Consider the following 24,897-nt stretch of genomic DNA (forward strand, 5'->3'; position numbering starts at 1 on the left):
GGTGTGTGAAGTACATGGCTTCAGATAATATACGTGACTATTGACGCTTACAGTACATAACAAAAAAACATATGTTTCGGTTTGAGTAAAAAAGTGAAATTTGCTCAGGTACTTCCATGAAACACTTACAGTAGGTACAGAGTGGGAGTCGTTAGCGATCCCAGCTGCTCTTTAAAATTGTTTTGTGCAATGACCAGCGAGCAACTAATGCACTGCCGGCCTAACCTCACGGCCAGATAGTGAAACTGAATTATAGTTACGGTCCCCAGCCGATCATGTCAATTTCTGGCTTAAGGTTATGAAGTACTCCTACCCTTATCGACCGAGTAAACTTGCCCTTTTTCTTCCTATATTACATAAACAAAGGCATGGAAAGAGTTTAACTACCAAAATGTGGGAATAGTAAAACGTGTAAGAAAACCATTCATTTTCTTAAGATTTTCGGGATATGAGTAATTTGCCTGAATTCCGCTTCAAAAGAGCAATGTACCGTCGAAATTGGAACCCTTTTCATTCGTTTGTTCATTTAATATAGGAAAAAAAGGTGAGTTTGCTCGATCAGTAAAAGTAGCAGTACTTCATGACCTTAAAAGTGCAGTTTGAAAGATGGCTGGGGTCGTTCACGACCCCGTACATTAGTTCTACGGTTAAAGTTTGTATGAATAGTTACCTAATAAATCTAATTACTTGTAATTAAAGGAACCCGTATTTACCTTCTTCGCGATACCTCATAGAATCTTTCGAATTTTTCATTTTAGGCTTGAAACGTGGAAGGCTTGATTTTACCATATTTTGGAGAATGTGACTAACAAGTGCTTCACTTTCTTGCTGCAAGCCATACCCAACGTGCGATTTGTTGTTTTGTTTCAAAGCCAACACCAATTGTTTAGCTTGATCCATGTTATTTTGAACTGCGATATTATTTTTATTGAACCTTCGGATTCTATACGGCAAAGGTCGTCACATCGAAGTTATTCTGCAATCAATTATCTAATAAATGTGAAAATTACTATCACAAAACTGTAATTAACATTAACATATTCTAGGATTATTGATTTCTATATAGTAGGTCAAAGAATGTTTATCAACTCGTGTAAAAATATCAAAGATCAATAAAAATACTGGAATTACCTTTCAATAAACAGGAAGACGCACAGAACAATAGGTAAATCCAACTTGTTACACTGACAAGATGCAGTACGGTTACAAATATGCATTAAATATGATATCAGTATTTTATGAAGAATCTTCACATTGCCATTCAATTAGAACACGTTATTAATGTTGCTGCTTTGAGAATCGTGTTAAAATTATTCAGATACTTTGTACGATGAAAAGGCAGAAATGGCGAAATAGGTTTAGAGTTCTCGTATTCTGTGTCGTAAATTATGTGAACGATCAACTTGTTGTTTCATATATATTTTGTAATAGGAAACTTGCTATGTGTGAATTGAATCTAGCCAATCCTTAACGGAGTTTGTACTAACAACACTAAGGTGAGACTAAAATTACCACCCGAAGGAAGCGGAGGCTACTGAGTGTCTGAATTGATTAACGACATTCGCGGAGTTCATGAAATAATTACGCCTAAAAATACTTCTGCCAGGGGATAAAGTGGCAGACAAGATGGTAGTAATGTGATCTGCACTGTACAACCCAAGTAACTGAGCGTAAATTTCGTTATAAGGAATTTGTAACTACTAAGTAAGGTGACACTGATTGTTTTAAACATATTTTAAGTGTGCAAAGTCTTATGGAACATATGTATGTCCTATTGAGGTGTTTCAGGAAAACATAATAATATAATAATATGCGACTTTCCACCATGGCACCCCTTAAAAAGATTGTTTAGGTTCAAAGAAATATTTCAGGAAAATATTAGCATTCTGCGTTATGTGGAAAATGGTCCGCAATTCATCGATCATTTTCATTTAAAATTTTTGAATTTATGAACAATAATGGTGATTTAAAAAAATGTTTTGCGTATATCGATCAAAATATCAATTTACCTCATGCATAAGTCTCACATTAGTAATATTAAGTCTCCAGTTGATGTTTGAGCAGAGTATCTAACGACTTTTTGATTATTAATTCAATTAACTCATGAAATAGTACAAATTGGATACAAACGTTTAATTTAAACAAATGCAATTCCCGTTGGCTATATCGTTATGTTACGGATCGTAATTTTTGGGCTCAATATAAATTTTAGACTAGAAAAAATAATTGTAGTTCTACATGTCTCAGTGAGAATTTCCTCACTTTATTTCTCCGTTTTTATTTTTCATTACTTTTTTATAACTTGATAAAGATCAATGATACAACAACGAATAAGTACAGTTTTCTAAGGTTTTCAATTTCCTACAAAAATAACAGTCAATCGTTACCACGTACCATGCATACTTCCATGATTTTGTCAGTCGTTTCGCAATAAGTCTGAATACCCATGAATTGTGAGAAAGTATCGAAATACTATTTCGTAATTTTAATGCCCTTTAAAATGCAAAATTACAATTTCTTCGTAAATCTTCTTGCTTACTATCTCAGATATTTTAATTTAATTTTGAATTCAAGAAATTGCAAGTCAAAATGCGATTTACATTTTTCATCGTTACTCTGCACAATCTCAATGTGCTATTTTATAAGAATAGATTTTTTCACTATTATTTTTCATAAATTCAAAAAATGTGAACAAAAATGAAAAATCAAATGCGGACAATCTTCTACATAACGTAAAACGCCCATCCTTGCCGAGAATCTTTATTTTAACCAATGAAAACCTTTTAGGGGGTGACATGCTGGCAAATAGCAAATTTTTTCTCTTCCTAATGTCCTATTCATAAGTGTACTTATGTTGATTTAGAAGCTAATTTAATCATTTAAAAATGTATTCTTACCAGCTCGTACTTGACGAACGAGATCTTGTGCATATATTATATTCACTAATACGTAAAATAAAACGCTTCCATTTCACTTTGGGCTTCACACATGAAAATATATAAATAAATAAATAAATATTTGATTTGACGTACAATCTATCAGCGTTGTATGGTACAGCACGAATTTCTAACATGTACTAAGCAGCAGCTACTAAACCAAGCGTCCTTGAATACCATGTTATTTTAAAAGGTGTTCGTGATTGACATTTTATTTTTATTCTAGATGACTCATTGGTCAACCTATTTTTACAATCCAACACTACCAGTTTCGAGAAAGTGAGGTAAGATAATGTTGTATTTATATGTCTTGCTTTCTAAAAACTGATTTACAGTAATAAGTGTAAAAAAAATTCATATGTTTAAAAATGATAGATCATACGACTCATTATCCCTTTGGTAATTGCCAGATCTATAATCTGCAAAGCTGAAATTCTGAGCATTATACCAATAACGTAACATTGTTGTCTGGTGGTCTTTATGCACTAATCAATTTTAGTGTGTTCTAATGATGCCTATAATAACGTTATATTATTTCCAATTGCTTCTTAGAAGGACTTGAATTCGGTTGATGTGAAGATTTTGTAAACAAACTGACAGAGAAGAAAAAAAAAACAACTATTTCGATTAAATTAATGCAATTCAAACTAGTTTTATTCAGGAGGATGAAAATATGCTCGTCGTCAAGTACTTACTATCCGCGTTATATTGTTACTTAGTACCAGAATTATTTTTACACAAGCATATAACTTTTCCGTGCTCTTTTGTTTTCTATTATAACAATTTTTTAACTTACCCGTAACACGAGAACACGGCTATTCTATGTCAGAGATTTTTGTACCCGAGATCCACGTTCTTCGCGGTGGTGTATATAAGTACGAACTAGTAACATCGTTCAACTCAAAGCAGACCTATTAACACAACACTATGCAACGTAACTTATGTATGACCATTTATGTCAATGTGACTATTTATATATATGAGACATTCTCCACCAACTCGGCCACTTTTTTTCATCCCCTCGTATTTGTTCCATAATTGGTTAGAATGTACTACTACTACTGAAAGGTACTCTCCGTGAATTTTTACACATTTTTTAATTTTTCCTAAACATGTATGTCATGGAAGAATGAAGTCAGGCAAAAAAAACTTTTACGTAAAAAATTCATGTTTTTCCATGAACTATTTAATGCAACATATGTTATGTTCTTTAATGGCATCAAAGAGACTATGTTAAGCAAAAAAAGAAAATGGATCTTTTTTTCTTTCACTGCGACACCTTTAATTTCATTGTAAGTTTTACAGGGTATTTGGCCGTGTATTGGGGATGTATAAAAAAATTGGCATCGTAGAACTCGATATTCTTGCAGAATAGAACGAATATTTTACCAAGAAAGATGCATTAAGGTGCACCTGTGTTCCTCTTGACCACATACTATTTAATGAGATGCATCTTATATTCTTGATGCCATGTATAACCATGCCAGAATATAACATGTATCGCATTAAATAGTATATGGAAAAGAAGAAATCAGATGTACTTTAATATACCTTTCAAAGTAAAATATTTTTTTCTAATCAGCAAGAATGTCGAGTTCCACGATGCCAATTTTTTAAACGTCCCTAATACACTGCTAAATACCCTGTAAAATTCACAGCGATGCCATCAAAAATATAACATATACTGCAATAGTTGATAGGCAATATAACTTTTTTATTTTAATATTTTTTTTTGCCCGACTTCAATCTTCCATGACATACAGATTTAATAAAAAGCCGTTTCCTAACGAGTGAATTAAAAAATGTACACAAATTCAAAGAGAGTACCTTTAACCTCTTGACTGTTAGTGACACACGTGTGAATAGAAATAAGTCGTGCCACTTGTGTGTCATGACACATATGTGGGCATTTAAAAAGAAAACATGTTTTTACTTCATCGGTTTGACTGTAATTTAATAAATCATCATTTTGAATTCGCTGAATTATTGGATAAATCTGTGAAATTTTTTTTCCAGCACAAAAGTGGCCCGAAAGTCTCCTTTTCGCCTGACTGCTGAGCGGTTTAGTAGTACTACTATACAACCAATTAATAATATAAAATAAGTGTGGCTGAGTTGGAAAAAGTCGTGCCATATGTGATTATACTGTAAATGGCCATGAATAGTTATGAACTTTGTGCACAATTGTATAAATTGGAATAGAATAAGGCTGTGCGATTACTCATAGATTTCAATTGATTGCTCTTTCAATTGATCGCAAAACTCTAATGTAGGCATACACATTCGTACATATCATGAGATCATACATTACAATTAATAATTCATTTTTATACATAAAAATATTTTAAATATATCTGTAACAAAGTGAGGGTGATAAAATCCGGTCAAATGAAACGATACCATTTTATCATCTTAAAAACTTGTCGGTTATCATGAAACTCGATACATGCGCTGGTGAGAAATTTTTAAATGGATTGGCATACGTTCAGATGCGGCAAAGCAGAGTCAGTGACCATGTTGTATGCGATGTATCTATTTCTGTATTCAGACTAACGAATCCGAAAATAGAGAGCAGTACCGCAAGACAGAAATAAAAAGCAAATATGCTTGTCAATTTCAAATGCGTTCAAGATTTTTCCAAGCATACAGTTCTTCATCCAGACAACAATTTTCCTAAGCATGCTACACAATATCACTAGGATGAAAAAGTCAACGCCCGATAAAAAAATGTTTGCTTTTGTGATGCGTGTAAAAGTTATGCAAATCCGTAATAATCTCATACAGCACGAAATATGTCAGAAATATTTCAGATATGTTGCAACATATTAGATTCAAATTAAATAATTTCAGGACTATTTCTGAAAATAGTTTGAAATATGTCAATTGCAAGCTAACATTACCGATATTTCAAAAATATTTCAAATGCAATATAACATTTCCAATATTTCAGAAATCTGTCAATCGCAACGTATCATTTTGGGTGTTTCTGAAAAGTTTCGAAAATATGTCAACTGCAACATAAAATTCGGATATTTCGGAAAAAATTCAAGAATGTGTTATTTGAAATGAAACAGTTTCATTATTTCAAAAATAGTTTAAATATTTGACGATGCAAATATGCTGTATCCAATATTTCTGAAATATATTTTATTTTGAACATATTTAACATGCCACCTAACATTGTCACTACTTTGTAAGACTTCACTATTATCGATTTAATATATTGTTCAAATAATTAGCCATTTTATTATTTCTCAATTTCATTATTGCTACGGCAAAAATAATAGAGGAAAAATTAGATAAGTTTTGTAATCGGTAATATAGCGTAGTGGTTAAGACGTGCAACCAGTAATGTGAAGATCTCGGTTCGATTCCAACGCGGATAGTACAATACGAAGTATTACAGCGGACTTTAAATAAGCATTTAAATCGACATTCGGGACCAGAGAGGATAGGTTAAGGTAACTTACAAATCCTGCTGTCACCTCAAAAATGCGTTTTTATTTTGCATATTAATCACCCACGTGGCACGAAATATATCAGAAATGTTTCGTTTGTAGCATGAAATGTTTTTGCAACGTGTCAAAAATATTTCAGAAATGTGTCTGTGTCTGTATTTGTAACTTGGGAAATATTTATGGGAAGTATTTTGCAAGTTATATATACAGACATGGCCGTAATTCTGATATATTTCTGGAATGTTGCTATTATATTTTTGCGTGGGGTCAAGGTACTTTCAATTATTGACTGCCCAGAGAAGTTTTACTTCTTTCTTTGTTTACTCGCCTTTTTATAAGCTTGCATAATGTGTTTTCCACTTTATAGTTCCGGGGTGTTTTCGCAGCTATGTGAATAATTTGATACATCAATTATATATAAATTTGTTGGATTTATATAATCTCTGACTTCATCTAACTAGTTTTATAAGATACAGTTATACTATCTGTGTGAAACGTACTTCATCTTGTGAAAGAAATTTTTTTCCATTCTCATAACTGCAATTTTTTACGATTTTCAGCCATTTACCTAAAAAAAAAATTGGTTGTCTGTAAAGTCGGTTTACGGACGATAGTTTTACGCGATAACGTCATAAAGAAACATTGATGAAAAATTGCATACTTTTATGAATTGAATTGAATTATTATCACTGAATTGTCATTATTTTGTATAATACAAAGAAGGAGTTAATTGAAAATTATAATTTTTCGGTAAATTAACATTTATTTACACTCGTTAATTCAATTTTTTTTTACTTAAATTATGCCACTGTTTTGAGAAAAACAGTTAATTGAGGTGATCAAAATGAAATCCGACTGAAAATTATGAAGAAAATCTATTAAATCTTATTAAATTTTAGAAATAAACCCCAAACACGTAAGTTCTCGAAGAAGCTTGCGTGGCAGCGTTCAAGTAGCAGAACTATTCGAATTGCTAGCTCTGACGTCACGCGAGAAGAGAGATAAATGTGTACAAGCCGACGCTTGAGCCAATCGTGCCTCTCTATCGCTTGTTCCGCGCTCTCGCTTGCACGCTCAGGCTCAGCGGATTGTGACACTTTTTCGTGCGTGCAGCCGGTGTTCATCGATTTATGAGACGTTATCACGTCAAAATAGATCTCCTACCAAATGCAGTACCAAATGCAACACCAGAAGAAGTATGGTAGAGCAACAAAGTAAATCTCTGTTACTTGAAAGTGTTTGGCTGCAGACCATATGCACATATACCAAAAGAAAAGCGAGTAAAATTAGACAACCAATCGGAGGAATATATCATGATCGGCTACAGTGAAGAGACTAAGGGGTGTCGGTTTGCTAACCCTAGAACTCCAGGCAAAGTAATAGAAACACGTGATGTGATCTTCATTGAAGAAGAGCATAAAGTTGCTAACCCTGTAAATAAAGAAAGTCATCAAATTAATGAAGATATACCAAAGATTATTGAAGTGCAAACCCAAGTTTTGCCAGATGAAACTTTAGAAGAAGAAGAAATTTCAGAAGCAGAGATCAAACTGTAATGCAGGAAATTCCAGAAGCAGAAGGAACAAAACCTGGAAGAATTCGAAACAAACCGACTCGGATGAATGATTACACTACTTACCAGACTTTTGCTCAAGGATCCGAGAGCGAACCTAAAACGGCTAAAGAAGCTTTAGAGTGACCAAACGCGAAGGCATGGCATAAGGCCATGGATGTTGAACTTCACTCACTTCACGACAATAATGTCTGGGAATTAGTAGACTGACCCAAGAATAAAAATGTGAAATGTAAGTGGATTTTTAAAAGTAAAAAGAACAGCTGACGGAGATGTTGAGAGGCATGAAGCAAGATTGGTGGCAAGAGGTTTCAGCCAGCAATATGGAGTAGATTATGATGAAACATTTGCTCCAGTAATTAGACACTCCACAATAAGGTTATTATTCTCGCCTTGGCAACCGAAACGAATCTAGACATAAATCACTTGGACATAACAACGCCTTTTTTTCACGGGAAACTCCATGAAAAGATTTGTATGGAGCAACCGGAGAGGCTTGTAGAAGTAAATACAGAAAAAGTTTGTCGACTAAGGAAAACAATTTACGGTCTAAAACAGGAAAGCAAAGCTTGAAATCAAAAAACTAATGTCACGTTAGAACAAGCTGGCTACATTAGATCTAAAAGTGAACCATGTGTTTATATTAAAAGGAAAGATAATATGTTAGCAATAGTTGCGTTGTATGTCGACGATTTCTTTCTATTTAATAATAACAAACAGGAGAAAAAGGATCTTGTAAAGCTATTAGATAGTAGATATAATGTTAAGAATCTAGGTGAGATTTCTAAGTGTTTAGGCATGAAAGTATTAAGAGATAAAAAAGCAGGAACATTAACTCTCAGTCAGAGAGAATACACAAAAAAGATATTGAGACGCTTCGACATGTCTCAAGCAAAACCAGTCACTACAAAAACAGTCATACTTAGCAGTATGCAATCGACCGGACATAGCTCACAGTGTTTGCGTACTCAGTCAATACAATGCTAAGTATGCTGAAAAAGATTGGATAGCCGCAAAACGAATTCTAAGGTATTTGGCAGGTACTGTTGATTATAGCTTATCTTACCAGAAAAGTAATAGCAATATAAAAGTATACGCTGATGCTGATTGGGCAGGTGATGTACAGGATAGGAAATCATATACGGGATATCATATGTTTGCAAATGCAGCTATCGGTTGGAAATCACGTAAGCAAAAAACGGTAGTCTTATCAAGCACCGAGGCTCAATACTTAGCAATAAGTGATGCGACAAAAGAAGTATTATTTGTAAAAGGTCTGTTCAAAGAGATAATGGATACAAAGAAACCTGTAGTAGTTTATAATGATAATCAAAGCATCCAAAAGATTTTATCAAATCCAATATTTCATAGAAGAACAGAGCACATTGATGTGAGGAATCATTTTGTCAGGGGCCAAGTTGAACAACAAAATTTCGATCTCTGTTTGTGGCAACTACACGCTATTTTTAAACGTAAACATAGCTTAACTACTTTTTAATTATGTTTACTCTGTTCACATCTGAACTCAAAGAGTAATTAAAACTGGAGGTGGGTACCCGGGTACCCCGGGTGCGCATCGACGTAGGAGAAGTTAGATGCGCACATAAGGGTTAAGCCTGCTATAGTCTAAGAGTTGATGGCCACTCTAGTTACGTCATTTCATAAAGAAAATTTTCCATCTTATACTCTCTTAACATCGCTGATAATTGATATGGAAATCTGCCTGGCCTCCAGTACTGAAGAGCGCAACGGTACGGGCGCAAAGGATTAAAAAAATCAATTGAAAAACGTAATCTTATAAGCGCTAGTTTTTAGCGTGGCAGCAGGAAATGATATTTTGTGTTGAATAATAAACATGACAGATACTTTGGTAGCTGGAAAAATAGCGGTAGACAGCAATAACGACACATGAAAATGTATCTAACTTTCGTCATACTATAAGGGCTGGATCAAAAATAAATATTTGCAAAAAGTTATCCAAATTCTATGGACAAAAGGGCAGATAACATCTTGACCTGAACACCCTGGAGGACAACGACAATGAGCGTAAATCTGCGCAGATGGGAGAATGGGGGCTACAGTTATTTTCGATTGCCAGAATTTTATTTTGTTATATTTTTACATAGCAGAGAGAGCTTATGTATTATTATTAATTATTCTTCACTATTTGTTCATCTCCATTATCCCATAGGAGAACTGAAAACGCCTATTTGCACCAGGTTCCACCAGATAACGTCATCTACAGGTAAAATCACTGAGGTTGGAAGAGGGGATGAGTCCATAAACTTAAAGTGGCCGTGTCCGGTTAAATGCCCGAGTTTTATTTATTAGAAATAATAATTTTTTTCGTAGTTTTTCTTGCACAAAGGAATACTGGATATAGAATGAACGTTTTTATAGCGCCGAAACTAGTCATACGGGAGGGTCGTGGCCGTGGAGATTTTTGTTTACAATGCCAAGATCTGCAGCATATAAATAATCCAGATGATTTCACTAAAACCTAATTCCCATAAGATTATTGCGGGGTTTGTTCCATAGTCATACAGTTTTTGATCAAGATATGGTAATAATAGAATCGAATAAAACAAAAATTAAACTAAGCAAACCATTATAAACCGATTTCTTCATCTTAAACCTTTCAAAACTAATATTCGCAATTTTCGCTAAAATTACGTGGAAAGTAATGTTGAATACCAATCAAAATTGATGTACACTGATACCGACATCCTTATGTACCAATTTAGCGTTCCTGACATATGAGAATGCATGAAACAGAACTTCAATAAATTTGAACATTCCGATTATCCGCCAGGTAATGTTTACGAAATGTTGTTCATAAATAACAAAAAGTATTTGGTTTAATGAAAGATGAGTGTAAATGAAAAAATGTCAGAATTTGTAGAGTTGAGATCAAAATTATATTCGTTTAAATTGTTAGGTGATGATGAACGATACGAAAAAACGTGTCAAGGTTGTTGAAACGATAGCATTAAACTAGCTTGCATTGAATAACCCGGATTTTGATTTCCTACTTTGCAGCGACTATAATTTACCCGGATTGACATAATTGGTCAACACAGCGGTCAGCTCTCTTTGATAAGCTCTCATCCCTGCAAGAGCAACATCGAATCCGCCTCCATTATCTCTGACTGTTTCGATGCTCTGGGCACTTTCTAGTTTAACAATGTCTGTAATTCTGCCACTAAAGCACTCGATCTTGTCTTTTCTACGTCCAAGAATTTTTAGGTTTCTCAGTTTATCTATTCTCATGTCAAGTGTGATAAATTCCATGCGCCACTTGATATCTGAGTAGTCTGTAAGTTCAAGCCCGCTATAGATTTCAGGAAACTCGTTTTTGATTTCGCCAAGTGATTATTTCAAGATCTGCTCTGAACTCGACGGCAGTATGGAAGAGCATGACATCTCAGATTGTGACACAAGAAGTGGGATCTCAAATTGTGAAAGAAGAACGTGACATCACGACTAAAATTTAACCTCGGTCGTCACGTTCTTCTTTCTCAATGTGAGATGTCACGTACTTCTGGCACAATCTGAGATGTCACGTTCTTCTAGCACAATTTGAAATGTCACGTTCTTCCATATTGCCGTTGAACTGTCCAAGGTGGTCTGGTCAGACGTCTTCTCTGGAATATTGGATGCCGACTCCATAAGCGACTGCTTCTATAATATGCTCTTTGAGCTGTTTCTCTGCTACATTCCTGGTGAATATCTGAGACGTCCGTCCTTCCCACTGTGGTATAGTAAGAGCTGAGACAGACGACATGTATCTTGGACAAGTCCCATGCATGCCAAGTTCATAAGCTCTCTTGATCTTAATGACTGTAGCCAATTTAAAGACCTGACGGCACAGCGCAAATATCTCACCTTTCGTGATTTTGACACCTATTTTATCCGAGTTGCAGATAGTATCCTTAACAATGTAAATAGCTTTTGGAATTTTGTTTAATGCTAAGCAGGGTCACTGTGCCCTTCCTCTTTATCGATTAAATGTATCTTACAATAATTTTTTTTCCAATATAATAGAGTAGTACTTACTTTCAACTAATTTGCATGAAAAAAGTGAATTTATTAGTAGAGAATTAATTTATTCAGATAGTAATCAGTTAGATTGAAATGAGTCCTAGAAAATGTCTATTTACATCTGAAAAACCTAGAAATGTCAGGGAATTTGATATATCATTGACAGTAGACACCCTACTTACGATTAGACCATAAATATGAATAAAACAAAATGCATAGCTTCTCAAATCAACCAAAGGAACACAAAAAAAGAATGGATTGAAAAACACTCAATACGCAGCCACATCTGCAACCATGAAACAAGAATGCAGGATGTAAAAAATTCAAACGTCTCGAAATATAAAACGACATAAACTTAAAATGGCATTACCACGTCCAAGACACTGCCAATAAAACGAGAAGAGAAATACACGCCTTTTTCTACATAAAATTTTTTGTAAACACCGAAACAAGGAAGGCAATATATGCCACCCCCGTTAATTCGGTTATAGATTACGGAATGATACGTTGGGGAAGAATTTACAAAAGAATCTGAAAGCGCTAATTCAAGCACAGAAAGTTATACCAACAATAAGAATTGCTTTCAAAAAACCAAGAGACTGCTCGATACACATTTTGATCAAAGAATTAAATACACTAGATATCAGGTAAACATTTATAAAAACAATGTCCTGATCACAGCACACGCAGCAACAGAAAGAAAGACACACGAAGAAAAATTCACGAACACCATACTAGATCAATCACCAATGAAGATGTAACAATCAAGTTGATCCAGACTGCCAAAATACAACAAGAAATATAAATAGCAGCTGAATTATGGAACCATATTATACTAATAGATATTAGTAAGAAGAGTAAGGTGGTGTTTAAGAAAGAAATAAAAACATAGGTAGCGGAGAGGTAGAAAATTCTATGAAACACTATTTTACTGATAAAATTGGACTGGAAATAAAATAACAAACTATTACACAAACCTACAAAAACAACATAAAGTCAATACCTATATAATCAAACCCTTGACACATGCTACAGTTTAAAAGGTGTATTTTAGTCTAGAAGCCTAGAGAGCATAGCCGCGTAAGCATACCAAAAATGCCCCCGCTCGGAATGGATTTTGCAAGTGACTTTCTGTTTTCTATTGGAGAATGATTGACCCATACCAAATTTTAGCCTTCTAACTCCATTTCGTTCGAAGTTATCGTAAAAAAACGCGATTTTCAGTCTTTTTGCGTTAAATCCGCCATTTTAACTCCAAAAATTATGAAGAAAATTACAAATCTAGCAGACATCTGTACACATGTCAAGGATTTTTTTCAGGTTTTTCAGTAGCAAACTCGAGCGTCTAAAAATTCTTGAACATTTATATCGCTGATTTCCGGTGGATTCTAGCTAGTGACCACCTTCTCTTTTCGACAGCTTGAATGTCTGGTTATGTGTAATTTTCTGTGATTTTTTCTGAAAGTGCGTCATTGTTAAAAAAATTAAAAACCGATATTTGTCATTCTTTTATGGGCACGATCTCAAGATAATTTTTTCCACATACAGAAATAACACTGGTCACTGTAATGCATAACCAGTTTGGAAAAACGTTTCCGATTTAACGTTAGTTTCGACGTCTTTGACCATATTATTCTGAAATTAATATATTCTTCACAAGTTAAACTTGTGTATCGATTGTCATTAGCAGCTACTTCCGATCGCAAGTTCGAACGCCGTTTTACATCGATATGATATTTCCAATCTTCGATCTGTTATTTCCCAAATAAATACCGAAGCCTCATGATGCAGTCTCATGTAAGGTCGGATCGTCGGAATCCGCAAAAGGGTGAAACATTTGTGAGTTGGTATGGCAAGCCCCCATTTACAGAGTATGGGTAGCTGTTAGCAATGTGCCTCGGGGTGCCGTAAAGTTAATTTATTTATACAAATTCAAGCTATTTATTGGGTACAAATTAGTTGACTTAATTTTCTGTCGGCAATAATCATAATATGGGTTGAATGTGTGTTACTTACGATTAGGTATAAAGTTTGCCACTTTGAATTTCCCATTTCTGATATAGGATACGGAATCTTGCAACTTTGAAAATCCTCGAGTAAGGAGTTTCATAGACACCCTTCAACATTTGGCGATTTGTACTCCCATGACAAAATTTTCTGATAAGCCCATATGTAGTCTGATATAGCTTAATATGACGTGATGTAAATTTATATGTAATGTTATATCAGAAAATATTTTACCGGAATATACATAATCATATGCGGACATATCTGACCATATCAGGCTGCATGTATTAAAACTTGATTTCCTTATTGACATATCAATCTATATATGGTCGCATCAGGTTACATAAGGCTATATCAGGTAATGAAATCTAAGCATTTACAGCTATATCCGGCTACATATGGCTACAATAGCTTTTTTTATCTCGGCAGCAAGTCTTCTGATATGGTCATATTCATATATGAGCTGATATTTCAATATATGTCCATATCAGAAAATATCAATGAAAAATCAAGTTTTAATACATACAGCCGGATATGTCTGCATATGATTTTGTATATTTTGGTGAAATATTTTCTAATATAGAAATGTATGACAATATCAGATTATATATGTCCATTAGAATATGTCCATGTCAGATCATATAGTCATCCTTGTTGAAAAGAAACTGTTTTTCCATGTTCCAATTAATAAAGAATACAAAAAATTCAATTGAAATTTTTTTCTAGTCTCTATAATTTCGATTTTTAAAAATCAAATCCATTTTTTAAACGCAGTTATACAGAAAAATTGTTTTTTAACGGGTTATTCACAATCTTAACATGACAGCCTTTCTCGTAGATGATAAAATATTTCAAATTTAGTATATATAGAAGTTTCCAAAAACTTCTCAGGTATTTCTACATTTTAGTTATAAATGTATCGCAGATCTGTATAATTTATTGTACTAAATTGAAGTTTTAAGTGTATTGTATTCCGTGATATTGTTGTGGAAGGTGTATGTCTGTGTTCCATGAGTATGAGAAATACTTAGATATAACCATATATAATCTAATCGATCCATGTAAGACCAGATCTGGCCAATTTTTATAACAGGCTATATATAAACTGATGTAGTTTGATCTGTCCGTATATGTTCAGATCTGCCTAATTTTCATATCAGGCCTGATATGGACATTTCATATCTAGTTATATCTGGGCTTATTAGAAAATTTTTTCACAGGCTATTATATTTGAAATTTTATTCTTGACATCGAATCTATAGTTCAGCAACCATACGAAAAACTGTTCATGTCAATCAGCGATTCTTAGGTAAATTTGTTCAAATATTTCAATTCTGGCAATAGTTTGTGATCCATATCTAACACACTAGAGTAACGGATACTTTCACCGACTTGCCATGGTACGTCTACCATGTGACTACTTGGTGTACTCGAGAAAGACTTTGATTTTATTATTATGGCATTGCAATACTTACTGCTAGTTGATAGTGTAAGCAGATGTTTATTGTGTTGTTCGTATAGATACAAGCTTCTATTAATGAATAATCAATATCAAATAAATAGCCAAACTAATACTTCTAAAACAAATGGAATTTAATAAAGATTACGTATCTTTACCTTATGAATACAATTAACTTATATGTTTATATGCCAGAAATAGTGTTCAATTAATATATTTCAGTACAGAGCTAATTACTGAAAAACTACATTTTGATATTACCTAGTTTCCTTCACTCTGACAATTGTTTATGCAGCAGTGAAATTTTTTTATTTTTGAAATTGTAAAAATTGATGAGTACTGAGAACAATGATAACGGTGAGGGTTATTAATAAGCAGTACGTATGAAAATAATTGAAACCATATCTTCAACTGCTTGAATAACTAAAAATTAGACCTTAATTATAATTGCATTATATAAACTATTCATCTTCCGCTTCCAAGTTGATGTGTGTGCCAAACTTAGCGTAGAGTTGTGCTTTCAAATCGCTCATTACTACCTTGAGTTCTGAGGATTTACTTTCCAGCTCTGCAATTTCTGCTTGCTTCTTTGCTTTTGCTTCCTCCAATGATTTCTGATACAAACAAAACATATAGACGTGTTAGTTGTGATAAATAAATGTAACATATATTGGCAGTATGAAGACCCATCAAATAATAAGATGGTTCTTTGAAACTAGTCGATACATGGCGGATTCGTGGTGATGTTCAAATGCAAGAAGTAAGATGGAAGGAGATGGAACAACAGCCTGCTTACCAGCAAAAAGTGGGCCCAATTCTGGATCCACTATTATAGTAACAATTTCCTCAACTTGTTGTACTCGTCATCTTGGCTTGTTTACGTGTCAGTTTTCACCCCCATCACCCCCTCCTGTTTTACTACTCACAAGTAAATTCGTGGAATTCACTATTCGTGATGTCACAACAAAATCCAATTTTACTCCCTTTTTTCAGGTTCAAGTTAGAAAATATCGATTGTAGACTAAAAATTTTTGCAATCAAAGTTGTGGAAAATTGAATTTTCTACAAGTGTAGTTACTGCCATTTCTACTCGAAAGTTGAAAATAAACGAATTATTTAACAACAACAAGTTGCCGTTTGAGTCAGGCAGTACTTTGGTCCTTACCCAAGTGTCTAGCATTATTAATTTTGTAAATAAAACATCATTAGCTATTAGAAAAAAACAAGTTCAGCCTTGGTCATTTCACATTCTTGCATCTCTTTTTTTTACCCGTTTTAGGCCCACTTCCAAGCCAAAGACTACACCACAAGGTAACCAGACTTCAAAATTCCGTATAAACTATGTTTGAAGAATATATTAGGATAGAAAATATGTATGGTCAAAAAACGTGATTTTTTTCGTCACTGGCTCTCCATCTATTACAAATGAAATTAGGATGAATTTGAAACTAGTTACCGCAAACACTAAATTTGTTATACTTAGAATAATGCAGTCCAATTTCAGGCATAAGATTCTATACATCTACTAGCTACCTATTTTTGAGAATCGTAAAGCATTGACTCTTGAATTTCACTGCCTTATTTTAATCAACGTTAGAGTATTTTACCTTCACCTCTAATTGCTAGAGGCAGCTTCACACAATTATATATTACAAATTTTCATTACTTAGTCAAAGGTACGATTATAATCCACCTTACCTTCATTCTATTTGGTATAGAAAACAACTTGATAATTAGAAAATACTAGAAATTTTGATCTTGCAGTTCAAATAGTTACATTGTAATTATAACAATATGATAAGGATAGTAGTAATAGTAATAGTAATAACAATCACTACCTATCCTGCCACACCCAGCAGGGTATATACCCAGAAGCTATTGTTAGGTTATGTTGGATAAGGGATGAATGGCCAGTAACCATCATTATACGTCTGCAACTACTTTGAAAGGTTCGTTGTAAATACCAATATGTGCATGATAAAGGAGCACAGCTGGAGAAAACCTGGCATAAATGTACTAAGAGTGGGTTCAAACCTCAGCATTTTAATTCTGTGTCTGAGCAATGTGACAACTCTTAGATTTTTTGGAGGCTCAGGTATTCCTCGACTTGCTGCAGTTTTCAACCCAAGTCCTCTCATTCCAAGGTTTTGCAAGCGGATGGGTTTTGCAATTTTGTAATTTTATTTCGATGTATAATTATTTCCAGCACTTACCAGTTAACAAGTATTATCATATTGTAAACAGAATAATAGCAAGGATGGATCATTCAAGTTTCAATTATTCACAATTAATTTGAAACGGTTAATATCAAGTATCGGAGCAATGCCATTCAATGATCTCAGCAAAATAACGTAAATTATCTCTGGACAAGTTTGGAAATTTTATAGAATTTTCATAAAACTTTGAAAATGTGTAATAGAAAGTCTTAACATAATCAAATTCACTGAGGTATATTCAAACATGGGTTGAACTTGATGTTTTTTATACAGGGTATTTAAAAAAGGTGGATACACCTGGATAGCACGGAAACGACGTAACTTAGAGATAAACTGATAATAGATTCCCGAATAATTTTTCCCTGGGAATCCAATGGTAATATTAGTTTTTGGACCAGATGGGCCCAGGGGGGCCTTATGAGGCCCAGCTTTGAAATTTCAAATGGAAAACCCAATTTTTTCGTTCGAATTTGGATTCAGCGGGAAATTTTACGTCCGAATACGTATTAACCATCGCCGGGGTCATAAGCCCCTTTCTAGTGACGTAGGGTCAATTTCGATACTAAAGAATTCTGGATACACCTGGATAGCCTGAAAACGAAGTAACTTAGAGATAAACTGGGAATCCCGTGGTAATATTAGTGTTTGGGCCCGAGATTCGGGAATCTATCATCAGTTTATCTCTAAGTTACGTCGTTTTCGTGCTATCCAGGTGTATCCACCTTTTTTCAACACCCTGTATATCCATATTTGCCAATTAAATTGTAAGAACTAGTGATAATAAAGTTGGATAACCTGGGTTTTTTCAAAATCCTGATCTACAAATACTTCTCCAATGAGGTACGGAATTTTCACATCGTCATCAAAGAGGGAGAGTTCATCGCAGGCATCTTCAAGATTTTTTATGTCATTCTGAAAGTCGAAAATTTAAGAGATGAGTTTTTCGAATGCTGCCATGACCAAATAATGCATAACATTCATCACCGAAGACAAACACCTATAGATATTCGTTGGAAACTGTCATGATGGAGACTCAATGGCAATATCCTATATTTTTTACGGTTTCACTTTTGGGATTAAAACGTTAGTCGAGTTGGTGAAAGTAAGAATTTTTTGTACCAAAGCTTCCTGGCCAATCCTAAACTTGGCTATGCCAAGCTTCATGAAGCTTCATTTGGATGAGTAGTTTTAACAACACTCAAAAAATAGGTATATTATTGTTGGTTTAGAAACCATATACAAATATAAATACCTGCTTCGATTTTAATTCATCTTTGTAATCTTCTAGCTTTGCGTTGTGCCTGGCGAATTTGTTAATCTTTTGCTGATCCTCGTAAGTAATGTGGACATCAGAATCCTAGCAATTAAAAATTTAAGTCAGGTTATAATAGGATGAACTACGTTGAGTGAGCTAATTTTGGAATTTCTAAGTCTAATACTAACCGGTTGGAATCCTCCCTGAGAGTTTTTACCACCTGCCATATTTTTTGGCCGGGAAGAATCAGTTTTTAAAGTTATCAAAAGTATGTCCAAGTGGACCACAATCTTGCATAAAGGTTAGGAACGCTGATCTTTGCCAAGCTCCGTAAATGGAGAAACGCTAGAAGAGGATAGTTAGGGTGGGTTCATATAGAAGCGCAGTGGCGTAGAGCGCGGTTGAACGCCAACAAATCAAAGTATGTACCTGAAATATAGTGTTCACTAGGGCGGTGTTCGAAAATTGACTGACAGTACTGTCAGCAATCTTTTATCTCCTTTGCGCTTCCAAGTTCGTGGATAGCTCTGACTCTGTCCTAAGGAATTTTCAGTACTGTCAGCCAATTTACGAACACGGACTAGTATTAAAATTCTCAGTGAAATTAATGAAAAAATACCGTAATTTTACCGTAAATTGATGACATTTTCTTCCCTCTAATCTTGTGTTATGAAATTATGGTTACAATTTTGTTCGGTAATTTTTTTATACCCAGGTAGTATTCTGTCGCAAGTTTGTGATGTGACCGTCACATGCGTGCACGCATGACCCTGCCGGCAGGCAACTATCTGTGAGCAGAGATGAGTAGGGAGATCTCCAACGCTCGGCTTTTCGTGATACCAGCTAGATTGGAGCGTCGACGTGACACCTAGGCGGCCACGCACCGAAGGTGGCCCATTTCCGACCTGACACCTAGGCGGCCATGCACCGAAGGTGGCCCACAATCGTGTATATATAGATATACTCGGTCCCTCGAGCAAGTGGTTGCCAATCGCATCCTTGTCCCCGCTCGCACAGATGTTTCCAGGAATGCAAGAATTGGGATTTTTTTGTTTCAATTATGAATGTCAGCGAATAAAAGTATCTCCAGATTTGATAAATTTTGGATTCAATTAGCGGACGCTGAACCAAAATAATTAACCATACCCAGCCCGAATACTTTTTTTTTTTTTTTTAATAAATATTATTTTTTTATTGATATGAACATATGTGACGCCTGGTGTTCTCGAATATTTGTACACGCAGTCTATGGAAAAATATAAGAAGCCAGCTCGATAACATTTATGCAAAATGTGCAATGGGCAAGTGGTTGAAGGAAATGTTTTTTTTCTCGAACTGAATCTTCCAGAGAAGCATCAGCGAATTCCAAGCAAGCTCCATAAATATACCGAGCAAACGCGCGATCACGGACGTAGCTGTGGTGTGGCTGAGTGGATACCACATGAGGATGAATTTTCAATCACAGGTTTTTGCGCGAAGTTTTCCTGTATTTAAGTTAATTACTGCTGCCTTTGCTATAATACTGAATTCAAGTCTTAAACAAAACACTAAAAAATAAGTTAACCACTTAATGTAAAACAAAATGTTAGATTGAGCTTAAAATTTAAGCCGGAGTTACATAAACTAAGATAATTACAAGTGCAACATTGTAAATATTGTACATTTATTGTTCATCTAAATAAATATGGTTTCCTCCTCAAAAAAAAAAAAAAACATGAGGATGGAGTGATGCGGGACACGGGTTCGATCGCAGTTCACTCTTTTTTTTTTTTTTTTTTAAATTCAATCCCGGCTTTTTTTTTTGTATTTTCGGAGAGAAAAAACAAATGAAAGAAAGAAAATTTCGAGAGCCGGTCGATTTTTTCCTTCTTTCCTTTTGCTTTTTTTTTTACTGAACCTACCTTTTTTGTAGTGGGGGTAACCCGGAAGAGAAGAAATAATTGAAACAATAAAATTCCGAGAGCGAATCGATTTGTTCCCCGTTTTTGGCGCCTCTTTTTTGATAAGGAAAAGTTTTGACAGTAATGGAAAATAGAGATTACTAAACACAAATGTATTGTTTTTTAATAACACCGGCCCACAATAAAAAAAAAAGTGGTCTGTACTTTTGACCGGACCTACCTATCTTTATGTATTTTGACGCGCTGAATCCGAATCTGGAGTCAGTTTTGCCCGTACACCCTCAAAATTTTGAGTAAATTGCAAAAGACCATAAAAATCGCCAAAAATTAGCAGTTTTGGTAAGAAAAAAATTTGTGGAACTATAGACCAAGTATGATTTTTATGCATTTTGGTCCGCTAAACCCAAATCTGAAGTTTATTCAACCATAAGCCTTATAAAATTTAATTGGGCCAGTGTTATTAAAAAACAATACATTTGTTTTTAGTAATCTCTATTTTCCATTACTGTCAAAACTTTTCCTTAATAAAAAAAAACGCCCATTTTATATCAGTCTTGACGAGCATTTCTTAAGAATTTTGAGAGATGCGAGATCGGAACGACAAAATTAATTCAGTAGCAACAATGTATGGACCCCTCTCCTCTTCGGATATTGACAGCCAGTTAAGAGGCTTCACAGTGTTCAGTTTAGTGCCAGCAGCTCTCGAGGTATCAAGATGGTAAGTGAATTACATAATTATTTTACATGCATGCAAAAACCGGCAGGTTTGACGCTCGTCTATTTACTTTATAGATTAAAAAGAGAAAAAATGGGAAGGACCTGTAGTCGTATTTTATACTTTATTTAATTTTCCTTGAATTGTCAAACGTTTTTATTTTTGATTGTATAGGAAGAAGATGTGTGGGGAATTCCATTCTAGTGCCCAAGAATGTAGTACACATTTTCGATCGTTTTAACTTTTTTTTTTTTTGGGAAAACATGTTCCTCAATTTCCAAATTTCCTTAATTTTTTGGTATTCAAATCGATTCTTAACAATTTTGCGCACAGGTGGGATTTCTTTAATTATTTGTTCCCTAAACCTGAGGATATTTCCTATCTGAAATCACTGTCAATAGGCGAGATTCCGGAAATCATTAATTACCTTTTTTTCTAATTAAAAAGAAAATCACATAAGGCCACTAAGAGCTCGAAATGAAAATCTGAAAAAATTAGAGATGGTTTTTTGTATTCGAAGCCATTAACGTAAAAAATCCGTTTAACGACCATCCTAATAGATATACATTGTATGTTGGGCATTCCACGTCAAATTTGCAACCCATGTACCTCACCCTCTTCGCTTTTGATAATTGTTTGGTATGATGTTGCAACCACGGTTTCAATCGACTTAAAACAGTGTCGGAATTTTTTGCAGATTTCTTGAGCCACCACTGAAATAGAAAAAAATTGAAAAACCAATTCCGAAAACGCTTCTTTCAAAATTCTGAAAAAATTCACACTGATTTTATAATTAAAAATATGATTCTTAAGCACGAGACGATAATGGGATCTCTACATTTACTATAGTTTTCGCAAGTTTTTAGTTTTCTTGGATCTTTGAATAACTTGAAAAAAAAGAATGAAATGGTATAAACTATATTCAGGCCTTCTGGCATTCCTCTAGATTTCAGAAAAATTGAAATCCATTAATAATAGAGAAATTTATGACCGAATAAATAAATAGAAACTCCAATTCCGGCATGAGAAAAAAAACTTGCTAGAAAAGTAGTAAATTTCGAGATCCCGTTATCGTGTCGTGCTTAAGAATCATATTTTCAATTATAAAATCAGTGTGAATTTTTTCAGAATTTTAAAAGAAGCGTTTCCGGAATTGGTTTTTCATTTTTTTTTCTCTTTCAGTGGTGGCTAAAGAAATCTGCAAAAAATTCCGACACTGTTTCAAGTCGATTGAAACCGTGGTTGCAACATCATACCAAACAATTATCAAAAGCGAAGAGGGTGAGGTACATGGGTTGCAAATTTGACGTGGAATGCCCAACATACAATGTATATCTATTAGGATGGTCGTTAAACGGATTTTTTACGTTAATGGCTTCGAATACAAAAAACCATCTCTAATTTTTTCAGATTTTCATTTCGAGCTCTTAGTGGCCTTATGTGATTTTCTTTTTAATTAGAAAAAAAGGTAATTAATGATTTCCGGAATCTCGCCTATTGACAGTGATTTCAGATAGGAAATATCCTCAGGTTTAGGGAACAAATAATTAAAGAAATCCCACCTGTGCGCAAAATTGTTAAGAATCGATTTGAATACCAAAAAATTAAGGAAATTTGGAAATTGAGGAACATGTTTTCCCAAAAAAAAAAAAAGTTAAAACGATCGAAAATGTGTACTACATTCTTGGGCACTAGAATGGAATTCCCCACACATCTTCTTCCTATACAATCAAAAATAAAAACGTTTGACAATTCAAGGAAAATTAAATAAAGTATAAAATACGACTACAGGTCCTTCCCATTTTTTCTCTTTTTAATCTATAAAGTAAATAGACGAGCGTCAAACCTGCCGGTTTTTGCATGCATGTAAAATAATTATGTAATTCACTTACCATCTTGATACCTCGAGAGCTGCTGGCACTAAACTGAACACTGTGAAGCCTCTTAACTGGCTGTCAATATCCGAAGAGGAGAGGGGTCCATACATTGTTGCTACTGAATTAATTTTGTCGTTCCGATCTCGCATCTCTCAAAATTCTTAAGAAATGCTCGTCAAGACTGATATAAAATGGGCGTTTTTTTTTATTAAGGAAAAGTTTTGACAGTAATGGAAAATAGAGATTACTAAAAACAAATGTATTGTTTTTTAATAACACTGGCCCAATTAAATTTTATAAGGCTTATGGTTGAATAAACTTCAGATTTGGGTTTAGCGGACCAAAATGCATAAAAATCATACTTGGTCTATAGTTCCACAAATTTTTTTCTTACCAAAACTGCTAATTTTTGGCGATTTTTATGGTCTTTTGCAATTTACTCAAAATTTTGAGGGTGTACGGGCAAAACTGACTCCAGATTCGGATTCAGCGCGTCAAAATACATAAAGATAGGTAGGTCCGGTCAAAAGTACAGACCACTTTTTTTTTTATTGTGGGCCGGTGTTATTAAAAAACAATACATTTGTGTTTAGTAATCTCTATTTTCCATTACTGTCAAAACTTTTCCTTATCAAAAAAGAGGCGCCAAAAACGGGGAACAAATCGATTCGCTCTCGGAATTTTATTGTTTCAATTATTTCTTCTCTTCCGGGTTACCCCCACTACAAAAAAGGTAGGTTCAGTAAAAAAAAAAGCAAAAGGAAAGAAGGAAAAAATCGACCGGCTCTCGAAATTTTCTTTCTTTCATTTGTTTTTTCTCTCCGAAAATACAAAAAAAAAAGCCGGGATTGAATTTAAAAAAAAAAAAAAAAAAGAGTGAACTGCGATCGAACCCGTGTCCCGCATCACTCCATCCTCATGTTTTTTTTTTTTTTTGAGGAGGAAACCATATTTATTTAGATGAACAATAAATGTACAATATTTACAATGTTGCACTTGTAATTATCTTAGTTTATGTAACTCCGGCTTAAATTTTAAGCTCAATCTAACATTTTGTTTTACATTAAGTGGTTAACTTATTTTTTAGTGTTTTGTTTAAGACTTGAATTCAGTATTATAGCAAAGGCAGCAGTAATTAACTTAAATACAGGAAAACTTCGCGCAAAAACCTGTGATTGAAAATTCATCCTCATGTGGTATCCACTCAGCCACACCACAGCTACGTCCGTGATCGCGCGTTTGCTCGGTATATTTATGGAGCTTGCTTGGAATTCGCTGATGCTTCTCTGGAAGATTCAGTTCGAGAAAAAAAACATTTCCTTCAACCACTTGCCCATTGCACATTTTGCATAAATGTTATCGAGCTGGCTTCTTATATTTTTCCATAGACTGCGTGTACAAATATTCGAGAACACCAGGCGTCACATATGTTCATATCAATAAAAAAATAATATTTATT

The 24,897-nt window shown here is 34.3% G+C and overlaps 2 protein-coding genes across 8 annotated transcripts in view; both read right to left on the minus strand.

The window, feature by feature from the left end:
- Positions 1-3,799, minus strand: part of LOC124212079 (SET and MYND domain-containing protein 4) — an 86,280-nt gene extending 82,481 nt beyond the window's left edge. For 3 of the 7 annotated variants that reach the window (XM_046611873.1, XM_046611822.1, XM_046611863.1), the window contains exons 1-2: positions 2,898-3,096; positions 714-976 (exon numbers count right to left, since the gene is read on the minus strand). In XM_046611873.1, the coding sequence (XP_046467829.1) occupies positions 714-900 (187 nt within the window). In that variant the 5' untranslated portion in view covers positions 901-976; positions 2,898-3,096. Of the gene's footprint in view, positions 1-713; positions 991-1,131; positions 1,177-2,897; positions 3,097-3,732 lie in introns of those variants that run through there. The other 4 variants (XM_046611854.2, XM_046611838.1, XM_046611830.1 and 1 more) reach the window with 4 other exon arrangements.
- An 11,440-nt stretch (positions 3,800-15,239) lies between these two features.
- Positions 15,240-19,308, minus strand: Pfdn4 (prefoldin subunit 4). The gene is made up of 4 exons (XM_046611884.2): positions 19,134-19,308; positions 18,943-19,047; positions 18,486-18,602; positions 15,240-16,088 (listed from the first exon to the last, which is right to left on the minus strand). The coding sequence occupies exons 1-4, from the start codon at positions 19,170-19,172 to the stop codon at positions 15,936-15,938; spliced, it is 414 nt and encodes a 137-aa protein (XP_046467840.1). The 5' UTR covers positions 19,173-19,308; the 3' UTR covers positions 15,240-15,935.
- Positions 19,309-24,897: the final 5,589 nt, after the last annotated feature.

Source organism: Neodiprion pinetum, chromosome 1 (assembly GCF_021155775.2).
Source record: "Neodiprion pinetum isolate iyNeoPine1 chromosome 1, iyNeoPine1.2, whole genome shotgun sequence".
Lineage (NCBI taxonomy): Eukaryota > Metazoa > Arthropoda > Insecta > Hymenoptera > Diprionidae > Neodiprion > Neodiprion pinetum.